This window comes from Hirundo rustica, chromosome 10 (genome assembly GCF_015227805.2).
Source record: "Hirundo rustica isolate bHirRus1 chromosome 10, bHirRus1.pri.v3, whole genome shotgun sequence".
NCBI classification, from domain to species: domain Eukaryota; kingdom Metazoa; phylum Chordata; class Aves; order Passeriformes; family Hirundinidae; genus Hirundo; species Hirundo rustica.
This window is the reverse complement of record NC_053459.1, coordinates 8,167,550-8,179,787: the sequence shown is the minus strand read 5'-3', so window position 1 is coordinate 8,179,787 and position 12,238 is coordinate 8,167,550. Positions and strand designations below refer to the sequence as shown.

The window sequence follows — 12,238 nt, the reverse complement described above, 5'->3', positions numbered from 1 at the left end:
AGCTGATGCCTGTGTACTGCCATTCCCTGCTGTCTTTGACAGGCTGTGGCAATGGGTACTTCGCAGTGAGCAGTGAGTCCCTCATCCCTTTCCCTCCTGAGGATTCAGTAAGACATCTTGGATGGTGATGGTGATTTGTTTCCACACCAAAAATTGCTCTAGGCCCTCGCTTCTTTTAACTTCTTCAACCAAAGTAGGCAGTCGACTTTCTAGTCTGCCATGAGCCAAATAAAAGTCTGGCCACTTATCAACAAGATGATCATCATGTCTCCATGGATGCACATCAGGTAAGGTACTCTTAGATTTGACAGAGATGTTTGAGTCCTGCTGACTGGTATCATGGGATCAGTCCCCAGCCTTAAATCAGCAAACCACAGCACTAGCAGCAGACCTGTAGCCAAGGAAGCTATACTAGGGAAAAAATAACCCAAGATTTTTAATTTATTTTTTTAATGGTTGTTCAGATTGGGTGTGTGCAAAGCTCCTCCACTTGGTTTATGCTGTAACTTTGCAAAGGAGGTCTGAGTGCTTAACCTGCCAGGGTATCTGCATGTACAGGTCCAGTGGCTTGGATACTCAGAGTCTGGATTTCAAATCATGCTACATTTATGTTCCAAGGTCCCTTTATTTCTGTTTTGAACTTCCTGAGTTTTTACCCAATCATGTGGTAAAAGTGCTCTGCAGTTAAACAGTCTAGACTCTTCCCCAGTGGGATTTTGTTTGTTTCCTTGTGCCACTCATGCATCAAAAATACATGCTTTGTGTGTAGAAATACTGGTTTTCTCATCAGAGATACGAGTTAAAGATTGGGAGCTCCTTTTTATGCGTAGCAATAGTGCAGTCATTATTAACAGGAGGCAGAGATCTTACAGTGTGAACATCAAAGGAATCTGACGTTATTTGGAAAGAGCATTTGGTCTATCACATCACATTCTACAACTTGACTTTTAAGAAATGCTCAAGAGGAAGCTTTTTTTTTCCCTCCTGCTTGGCTTCTAAGGATCTTTATTTATCACCCTCAGGGGCATTACAGTGAGTAATTAGATTGGACCAGGAGAACGACTTAATTTTACAAGAAACTCATTAATTCATCCTATTTTAAATCTCCTCATTCCACCCAAAACCCAATTATGCTTGTAGTGGCAATGATCTGGAAAGGCATTGTCTCGTAGGTATGGGGGGGCCACTGGGACTGCTGGGGTATTCATGTCTGGGAGACAAGGGTGACTCCCTTTCTTTGACTTTTAGGTCAAAAGACCTAGTTGCTGGGACAGCTTGACAATTAGAAAACCCCGATGAGCATTTGGAAGTAAAACAGCTGTACAATAACGGAGGGGTTCATGGTGCAGGGCAGAAAGCTCATCAAAAGAGACTATCCAAACAATTGAGTTCTATAATTAACACACAAAAATCTGTTCAGAAATGGTAATAACACTAAAAGGAAGCTGAGAAGATGCTGCCTTCTTATGTGGCAGATGTAGTTTTGTTACGATGAGAGAGAGAAAATCCATCCTCTTAAAGACTAAGAACAACATTCAAGGGGAAAAGTAAAAGTAACTTTTTGTTCCTAAGGGTGCAGTTAATACATGAGCTCAAAATACTTCCAGAGAGAAGAGCTGTAGAAAAAGTAACCAGTGATGAAACACATCAAATGTGCTATCAAAGTATTTTCTCAAGTCTTTAAACACAGATTTATTTTCTCACTGAAATTTATAAACATGTAATTGAATATCTGTTATTAAATTATTTACCTTGTCCTTCACCAGGAGTATGATTTTGGAGTCTTTCTTTAAAGTTGGCTACAATCATTGACTTAAAAGTAATTTTTCCTCTTCTTTTGTGTGCAGAGGGGGTTTTGGTTCAAAATTGCTTCTCGAGGAATTTTGAAGTTTCCTTGAATGTGTAGCTAACATATTATTCTGCTTCAAAAAATGGAAACTGGGATGCATATCTTCTGACAACGGAGCTGAGTCCACGGGTTTTAGCGGCATTGCTCACTTGCCTTTGTTAATAAATGTTCTTGGGGGTACAGAGGGTTCCTTTTGGGCAGGAGGGTGCAGCAGCAGCACGGTTTGGTTGTGGTCCTGTCCTGCTTGGGGGCCCTTTCCTTGTGGTGCCTGTGTGGAGAGCTCAGCCTTTGGCACAGGGATCTCACATGCAGTACTGCATCCCACTGGGCTTTTGTGAATAAGCACTTCAGAACATCTCTGTCACATTTGCTTCTCATATCAGTTTACTGACTTAACTAGATTTACTTGAGCAAAACCACGTTTCAGTGCTTGTTTCTCTCCCTATTCACTTGATTAGGTCCTAACAGAAATCAGTATTTTCTTGGTTACAAGTCCTCCTCTTCAGCAGAGGCTGAGGATTCAGGCGGGATTTCTCCTGGCCATGGTCCCTGGTGCCCAGGGCTGCTGCCAGAGCTCCTGCCCAGCAGTTTGCAGCTCGGGGCTGGCCCTCCTGGGCTTTCCCCATCCCTCACTGCTCACATCCCAGCCAGGCTCAGGGGTGTCCCCATCCCTGCCTCAGTCCTGCTCAGCCTCCAGGCACTGCCAGGGCCCCTGCCTGCAGCTCCCTCAGATGTTTTAAAGATGTGCACTGCATTTTTAATGGTTTAGGAACTTGTCTGCAAAGAGGTTGGGATGATTTCTTTATCCAACTCTTTGTGAACATTACAGAATTTTAATTTTTGTTTTTTTTTTTTTTTAAAGGACTATTAGGTATGTCAAGGCTTTTCCAAACTCAGCTGGAAGGAATTATTTCCATTTCCACAGGGATAAAGGAACAATTTAAGACCAAGTACTGGGGGATTTTTTTAAACTCTAAATTTCAAAGAATAATTTTCTTAAATATTTCCCCCACACCCCCCCCAAAAAAAACCCAACAACATAGCTTATTTAAAAATAGTTAAAACAAATTTAATACATGTATTTTGTTGTAGCTGTGTTTAAAAAGAATGTGATTAGAGCCCCATCCACTATGAGATGACGTTTTAAATTCTGAAATTGCTGTCTGAAATTTTCTAGGAGAAAATTCAGCATTTGGAGGCACCAAGCAAGCAGACTTTGCAGCCCACACATGTATTCTTTCTTTTTTTTTTTTTTTTTTTTTGAGGAGACTTTAAGTCTGAAAATCAGGTTTTAATGTGAAAACGGAGCTGGAAAAACAGCTTGAGAAAATTTACATCTAGATTTGACTGAAGTTCCATAATTCTTCAGAACAATTTTTACAGTTTTGACATGTATCACTCTGATATATTTGGGAAAAAGAAGGAAAAAGGCGTGTAATAATGACCAGCAATGTTTGCCATCTCTTGCCTTGCTTTAAGAGAAATAGAATTCCAGTAGATTTTAATATTAAAACTCAAAGACATCGGCATGATTATTTCAAGCTGATGTCCATTTAAATTAATGTGATTTGTTCTGAGGAAAAGCTGTGAACTGAAAATATTTGTGTGTGAGAATTTCCCTTGAATGTGGTGCAGTGGGTTGTAACCGTGTTACGCTTGTGGGTGACCTGAATGTGAGAAAAGATTTTTCTCCTTAAAAAAAAAAAAAAAAAAAAAGAAACCTAACAGAAAGAACTAATTAAGGCAAAGCTAAGAAATTGAACTCGAAGTTTGCATTGCACATGTGAACTAATCTTTTTACAAAGGCATCTTTCGAAAACTGTGTAAGAACCCCATTCATGCTGGGTCTCACCCAGCAAATCCGTCCTAGAAAAGCAGCTGCGTGAAGATTTGTCATGAGCAAGCAATAAAGACTTCCAGGGAATGAGTTCTGTACAGGCTTCTTGTTTGCCTACTAAATCATTACCCTTCCAAGAAGAGTCCATCCGTAGTTGTAGTAGGTGTGTCAGCAGCACTCCATGCTAAGAGCAGCTTTTACAGGATTAGATTTGAGTTTTTAAGTGGCGGTACCATGGAGCTCTTGGGGGTAAAGAACTCCTGGTTTAATGCAGCACATTCCCTAATGCCTTTTTATGTCTCTTACGAAATCTGGTGAATCTCCGAGCACACTAAAATGAAGAAAACTGTCTTCAGGAGCAGTTGATTTTTGAAGCAAAATGGCTGTGTGTGCTTTAGGAGCAGCCACTGTTGTTTGGAGAGCTTTCTTTAGTTCTTGAAATATTAATGATCTTGGCTTAATATAGTAGAAAACAAAATACGGTGCATGAAACGAGGGGGAAAAAAATCCTTGAGTTACAGTGTTGACCTTGCAGTACCCACTGAATAAATCTATTCTTTTAAATCACGGAGTATGAAAAGACAGGGAGGGATGGTCACAAAAATCTTTACCTGTGACATTTTCTTGTCTTTCTAGAAGCATGTTATATCTCAAATAGGATTTTCAGCCTTGAGCTAGATTGTTGAATAGATAAGAATTTTAATAGCCCACATATGCTAAAGATGGCTCACTGTTTAATGATTTCTGTGGATTGTGATGTTTATATTAAAAGTAATATTAGAGTTTAGTTCATTCTTTCTATTATTCATGGTTTTAAAAACTAAATATATTTAGAAAAGAAAGAATTTTGTGGATAAAAGCAGTCAGCCTGGTTTCCTTTTCTGTTTTTCAATGCCTTGTCTTTATATATGGCAGCAAGCTCCTTCCCATGGGTGTCTGTCCTGGTCATATACAGACTTAGGTGTATTTCTCATCTGAGCTGTGGCAGTGAAAACCAGGAGTAATGTCCAGACCAGCATCTGCCACTTGGCTGCTGCCGTTGCTAAACCCAGGACATGTAGTGATATAGCAACTTGCTCACCAGATATACAAATCATACATATATATATAAAGAAGGGTTATTTCATTTGTTTGTTTGTTTTGCTGGGAAATTCCCATCCCAGGCAGATATAAGATGTTTTCCAGGTGTTGCCTTTGCATGCTGCCAGTGCCTGGCTGATGGGCCAGACGTGCTGGGTTTGAATTTGTGTTCAGGGACCAGAATTGTTCCTGACGTGGGCAGGCTGGGTTTGACCCCTGCGATCCTCCCTGCCAGAGCTGTGGCTGCTGATTTTAATTGAAACCCCAAGGCTGTGTGAAGCGTGGCCAAAACACACCTTGCAAGTCGAACTTTATCTAATACCACGATGCATGAGAACTCTGGAAGCCAAATCTCAGTCACTGGAGCCGTGTGTTTCCACAAGGTCCCCTGGTCCTGGGACAGCCCCAGCAGGTGACTACGGGCCGATGTCCCAGCGCTCTCACAGATGGCGCGCGGCATGTCGTAAAGTCAGGACTTGTTAAGGACATTGCATAAATGGCTTTGGCTAATAAGAATGAAGTAACTTGCTCTTTTATAAGTGTGTTACTAATATTCCTCTCCATCTCCCACTGGAGGGGGAAGCAGGGAAAGGGTGAGGGGAACTAAGGGAAGGTTGAAACAGCAAGAGCGAGCCCTGGCTGTGCGGGAGCTTATGCCCTCCCAACAGGAGCCTGTGTGTAGCAGGGGAGCCCTAAAGGTAGTGTAGGTGATAAATGACAAGACGTGGGAGTGAGTCACATGGTAAATACTGCGAACAACTTTTCTTTTTTACTGGTTTGCATGCCTGGGAATTTTCTCTCTTCTCCGCAGTGCTAAAAGCCAGTGGTGATGTTGGGCTTTTTTCTCTAGCCAAGAGAGAAATTTCTAGGATGACATACCTGTTAGCCACCATGAAAATGTGTTATTAATGATGCTAATGAGTTTTTTCCAAGTGATGTAAAAGTACCCTTTTGTGTAAGTCCTGCTTTTATGAGGCTGATGTCACCAAAAGCTTGCCAGTTGCACGTGGGCCTGGGTGGCAGCAGTGCAGTTACTGCTGTGCCTCAGCTCTGAGCAGGGGAGAGCATTGCTGATCTCCTCCCCTGGGGGGAAAGAGCCAAATGAATTCTGCCTTGCCAGGAGGGAGATGTGCCATTTCCGGGCATGTTGGGTTCCTGTCCCACTCCCTCTTAAAAATTGGCAGTGTCTGACTGTCAGCTGCCATTCCTTAAGTGGTCATAGAATAAACCAATTGCACCCCTTTTGTCATGCTCTGTGTGTGTGGGGTGCAGGTGGACAAGGGTTAAGCCACATGCAACTCCACAGTAAGCACAAAGTGGCAGCTGATTTTCTGGCAGTGTCAACAGAAGAATATGATTTTTTTTTGCCATCTCTAAGCCAGGTTTTAAAATGGCTCTTGTTGGAATTAGAAATCAGTATCCCCTGACATAGGACTACTCATTAAGAGTGTGATGATTGTTAATTCTTCACCTGGGGCTAAGAGGACATCATTAGATCTCTTTGAAATGTCTCCTGCCTTGATTTTGAATGAGCAGGCTAGCAATTTATGATCACAGCCCAGGCCAGTAACACTCTCCCTTCCTGTTCCTCCATCTAGCTTGCAAAATCGGATACTACAAGGCTCTCTCGACAGATTTTGCCTGTGCCAAGTGCCCGCCTCACAGCTACTCCATCTGGGAAGGCTCCACGTCCTGCACCTGCGATCGTGGCTTTTTCCGAGCAGAAAATGACGCTGCCTCCATGCCCTGCACTCGTAAGTTGGTCTTTGAACGCTCTCTTGCCCCTCTTACCACCCATTTCTTCTCTGTGTCTCTAAAAAGCGTTCTGCTTCTGACAGCGGCGCTCAGCAGCTCTTATGGCCCTTTGCAGATGCAGTTTGCGTTTTGGCTCACACTTCTGAGTGACAGTGTTAGCTCTCAGCCCTCAATTCCTAATGGTAGCATGGTTGTGCTGACCCTTGTGAGCTCGCAGTATAAAAAAATCAGGAGACACAAGAGCGGGACTTGCACACCTTGGTAACACAGAGAGAAGTAAAATACAGGCTTCAGTTCCAGTCTGAGCGCCTGGCCAGTAGATCACATCATCTTTCATCTCTTTAAATATGGATATTTGTAGAAATTGTGAAAGTTTTCCTTGTAATTGTGTGACCTCAGGTAAACAGGTAATATTTATAATCTCATTATGTTTCTAATATGCTTGAAATATAGCTGGTGACCCTTGGGAACCTAAGTAGTCATCTGTGAGGGATGATAATAATAAATCTTAAACTTTAATGAAACAGCCACCCAATGCATGGTTTATTTTATCCTATGTAGGTAAATATATCATGTACAGCAAATGGAATTTGCTTTAGATCCACCAAAATGTCTTCCTCAGGGAGAAGGAGAGATGCAGTGAGCGCAGTCACAGGCTTGCTGGATAGACTCCTTGTCCTGTGTGTTGGTTAATGGCTCATGCACTCGAAGACCTGGGATTCCAGGCATGTCCTGGTGTTAAATTGTGATCATCTATTTCTTTGGTTTTCACTTTCTTAGGAGCAGAGCAGTTTGGAACAATAAGTGAAAGGGCTGTATTTTACCGGGGGGATATCCATGTGTGGCTTTCCCTGAAAGCTATTGGAAGTGTTTCCAGATTTCTGGAGTTCAGCTGTATATTTATGTAGAGTGTGTGTGTGAGTGAGGGAAGGCTGAGATACTTCTTTTGTAACATTTTAATATATTGGGAATTAATTTTGTGAGAGATGACTCACATTTATTTAAACCTTAATTTCTCCCTTACAAGGCAGAAACAGAATATGTCCATAACTAAGTTAGCACTCATCTCTTCCCCACACCCCCTTAATTCCAGCTGTTCTCCAGTGATTTCCTTCTTTTCAGCAGTGAGTTTTGCTGGGTGGTGGTTGAGGAGGCCAGGGCATAACCAAGAGCAGCTGCTTTTGCTTAGCAGGAAGCAGAGTGGTGCATATATCCCTTGCCAAGTATTGACTGGGAATGGAGTCTGACTGTATTGTGAAACCTTGCCTAAATGGGCAAGAACATGCTTTCTATAATATAATTTACACTACTAGATCTAAAACGTGACCAGTTTGATAGGAAAATTGTCTTTCTGCAGCAGCAAAACTATTGTTTGGAATGTACGCCCTAAGCATTATACCAGCAAAAGTTTTTCAAAGCCCTGTTCCTTGTGAATGGTGTCTTGACCAAATTGAAATCAAATTAGTAATCAACTGGTTGAATTTAAATAAGCATGTGCAGTTAGTGAAGTATGAGGAGAGAGCAAAACATTTCCAGATGGGGAAATTGTAAGCAAATGATGTGTATGTTTGCTGGTATTGCAAAATGGACCCCTGCAAGCTTAGCCCTTTTTTGTCAAGCCTTGGGCCTGCTGCAGGCACTCCTCCCCATTTCCTGTCTTGGGAGGTCAGGCAAAGCTGAAGTCCTTCATCTTGGTCTTCTACCCCGAAAATACAAAGAGGGAAGGAGAAAAGGCAAAGGCTGTGATGCTGGCCTCAGTCTCTATCTCTGCAGCAGCCCAGGAGGACTCTGCATGCAGAGACAAGCCAACACCACAATCCTACGGACGCCTGCTCTTGGGAAACAGGCCTGTCTCTGGAGGTCCTGTTTCATAGCTTTGAATTTTCCTGTAGCTGAAGGGCTGCTGCTTCTTCTGTGATGCAGGGTGATGGATGACACAGGAGCTGTTTCTGAGCTGGCCTGGGGGGCAGCTGTGCTTCCCCAGTGCTGCTGTGCCCGCTGGCAGCCCCTCTTGGAGCCCTTGGCCGTGCTGGAAGGGTGGTGCTGCCCTGGCGCCGGAGCAGCGCTCTGCGGGGCTTGGGGGCTCTTCCTTGCCACGCTCCCTCTCTGAGTGGCTTTCTGCCCATGTATCTGAGGCAGTGACAGCCCTCAAAGGGCCTCTGCTGAAGGAAGACCCTTCAGAAGATCCCCATTTGTCTGACTTTCCGGACAAGATATGTAGACAGAAGGGAGCATAAACATCAAAGGTGCTTTCAGGCGGATTCAGACTGTAATCAGTTCTTACCAGTTGGTTAAACCAGGTGACAAACCCAATTCCCTTGTGCTGACAGCCATAATAATCTGGCACCTTCTTTGTTCATTATGCTCTCTTTAACTCTGGTATTCTCATTCAGGCCTGCATTTAGTAATCGCTCAGTGTGACGGCTCACTAATGAAGAAATAAAACACAGTATCTGCGATCCATTCTTCTAGCAAAAAGATAGACTCTGCTCCACTGGCTTGTAAAATCAGGTTTCTGTTCACTTGGAGAACTATTAGACCAGGTGGATAAAAGTAACATTGGATAATTTGGAAAGAACACCAGGAATGGACTGTGGATTGATCCCTTCTTTATTATTCTTAAACACTTTTTGAGATTAAGAACTTCAGTCTTCTTAAGATATGTTTTTGTAAAGCTTTGACCCTTGGCTATTGATTTCCTTTAGTAGTAAACTGGCTGGCCTTGTCACTTATCTCGCCTTCTAGGTTGGGGGAGGAAGACTGTTAGGACTTTCCATTAGCCTGATTGTGCTAGTGGATGAAAAGGAATTAGAGAATTCCCCTTCCTTTTCCTTTCTTACAATTCCCGTGATAAGTAACAAAAGCAGTAGCTACTTCCTGGTGTGCTGGCCAGGAGAGGTACTCCAGAGTTTTACCCTTCCATAACACTATTCTCAGGCATTGCCGTGCCTTGTTCAGCTGTAAAAACTGTGTCTAACCTCAGGTAAGCCAGGCATCAGGCTCCCAAACAAGTTACTCAAACTCTGGCTTTAGTACTCTGCTCTATTTCAGCTCTGCTAGAGTGAGTAATTATGTCTGGTGTAAAGTTTGTGCACGTAAGAGCAGAATGTGTCCGTGTGGGTGTGGAGACAGCGGAGGGGGCTGTGTCGAAGGCCGGGCAGAGACTCTGACATACACGTGCTTTCTGGTGCATCTTTCCCCTCAACCTTTCCTGGGGATAATCATCAACGTGTCCGTCACCACCGAGGGGCAGAGCCACCCTGGATCTGCTGCTCTGGCCAAACCGGGGAGTTCAGACTTTGAGCTCTGAAGCACAGCGGGCTTGTCAGCTGTGTGCTTGGGCATGGAGATGGGATGATTGGCTTGTACTACACTGAGCCCAAACCATGGAAAACACAGACACTGTTCCCTTGTGGAAGCATTGCAAAAATAATGTCAAGGCAACTCTGTGGACCTTCATTAGATTTCAGTACTTGCATAGGGGAAGGGTCTTTCATAAGGTTAGCGATGTAATGGAGAATAAATTGCCTTACCCACACATGAATCCATGAGGCAGGAAAACAAATCAGTCTCAGTCATGGCTCTTGTCCCTGAATTCCCTTCTCTGTAAGGAGATATCCTGTGAGTTGCAGCCTGGTGCAGGCAGGTGCAGTTCCCACCCAAATTAATGGGCGTTGCTCCTGCATCCCCACCATTAATGAATTGGGTTCTCTTAACAAACAGTGCTCACATTATGAGCGAGAATGGGGCAGTTTTGTATTGTTTATATTGTCTGTTTGATTCAAATTATTAATGATTTTTAATTGGGAGCCCTTTACAAAAGAGAGATTACCGTCGTGGACTGTCCAGCTTGAAATCTGCCTCAGTAAATGACCCTGAATAATTCAGTCAGTTGTGTCACCCAAGCAGGGACTGATGGATTGATTGATATTTTGTCATGGCCTGAAATATTTTAAAAACAGTTGCATTTAAGACAGTTTATACTGGAGAAGCTTGGTGATAGTAAGGGCAGATTTAGTGAGATGCAAGAGAAGAGTGCCTGCTTTAAAAGGACCTCCTCTAGCCTAGGTTATCAAGAAACTGAATAGCCTGACTTCAAACAGCAAACATCACTTTCTTGTCTTTACATTCCCCTCTTCTAATTGAATTTAGTGCGCTGCTGTATTTCCTTCAGAAAGTATATTGTTTTTAAATTACCATTTCAGTGCTATTACTCAAGGCTCCTGCTTCTAATGCTTTCTGACAGTTATCAGCATAATGAACCATAATGAAATGATGAGCAATCTACAGTGGAAACTCAATGTGAATTCCACTAGAGCTGTTTGACTGTGCTGTTAAAATCTGAATGCACATTAAAATAACACTGTCCTTATTTGTTTCCAAGGTCAAGGCCTAAAAAAAGGTCTGAAAGGTCTAAAGACTTCAATTTTGTTATTGTTGCAGTCTAATATATACCTTTAACACAATCTTGTGTTACATTTAACGTATCTCAGAGACAAATATTTGACCTGCATTTTCAAAAAAGAGTGACTTTACCTGCCTAATAACTGTGGCTGCAGGTGAGTAATTGCATAGGAGCTGATTGTTTGAGCACATGTTTATAATGATTGCTTAGACTATAAACAATATGAATAAGCAAATGTGCTCTTTTTCTTTCAACTTAACTTGTTCCTTTTGTAAGTTTCCAGTCGGATGTGGATTGTCACCATTGTGGCTGCTAGGAAAAAAGAAAGCAGGACACACCACACAGTCGTGCTGACTACTGCATTGTTGGTGGCTTTGCACTGGCTTTGCCACGCATCCACACTTGTGCTGGCACTACTGCAGTCCTGTGCTCTTGGAGCCTGTTCTCTGTAGCGTGAGGTATATACCAGTAGAGCCTCTGATCTTTGGAATTTAAATTTATGACACGATAACTCTTCCACAACTTTATGTGTATATATATCCGTCCGCACCTTGAGTAAATGATTTTGTTCTTAAAACATCCTATGATATTGCTCATTATGTAAATAGTACATCAGAATGCCTTTTAAGCTAGTACAGCAGTTACAAGAGCAGAGGGAACAGTGGGTAGGTTGTAATGAGAGAATGATTTTTCTTCTCCACGTAGGCTGGGAAAATAGACCATCCATCGCTGCATCGCTGCCAGACCGAAAGAAAGGGATTGTGAGTGATGGGAATCTCAAAGGAGAGAGCTGTCTCTCCTTGTGTGCGGTGATGGGCTGAAGGAATTGAATAAGGAGTGGTTATGGCTTGAAGAGAAGAGACGGGAGTAATTTGACAGTGTGTGTTTATAATCAGTAGACTTGAAATCATCACTCCTTTAAATACAGCAACTGTTTATTAGCTGTCTTCTGATTTTCTGGCCAGAGCCTTAAATTAACAGAGACATTTACTCAATTAAGTGGGGGCTTTGATTTGGTTAGTCAGGACCCAGTTCTGTAGAGTTGTTGAAGTAAATTAAAGGGCAAACAGAATAAGAAATTCATCAGTTGGGCCAATTACAGAACAACTTATTTTTCTGGTTGGATTTCTTTCCTGTCAGACTGTCAGATAACTTTCTGGTTTCCGCAGTGGAACTCTTCTTATCTTGAAAGAGGGTGTGAACACAGGTGGTATTGTCTGCAGCACAGTGCATTAGCGTAGATGTGATAACGTCTCAGCATATGTGACAATGCAAAATGTTCTTATATGGCAGTTCTTGGAAGAGAAGCCTA

The 12,238-nt window shown here is 42.6% G+C and overlaps 1 protein-coding gene across 4 annotated transcripts in view; it reads left to right on the top strand.

Annotated features, from left to right (window-relative positions):
* The window catches only part of EPHA4 (EPH receptor A4), a 105,148-nt gene that overhangs the window by 35,083 nt on the left and 57,827 nt on the right, over positions 1–12,238 (top strand). For 3 of the 4 annotated variants that reach the window (XM_040073804.1, XM_040073805.2, XM_040073806.2), the window contains one exon: positions 6,365–6,520. In XM_040073804.1, the coding sequence (XP_039929738.1) occupies positions 6,365–6,520 (156 nt within the window). Of the gene's footprint in view, positions 1–6,364; positions 6,521–11,631; positions 11,763–12,238 lie in introns of those variants that run through there. The other variant, XM_058421858.1, reaches the window with a different exon arrangement.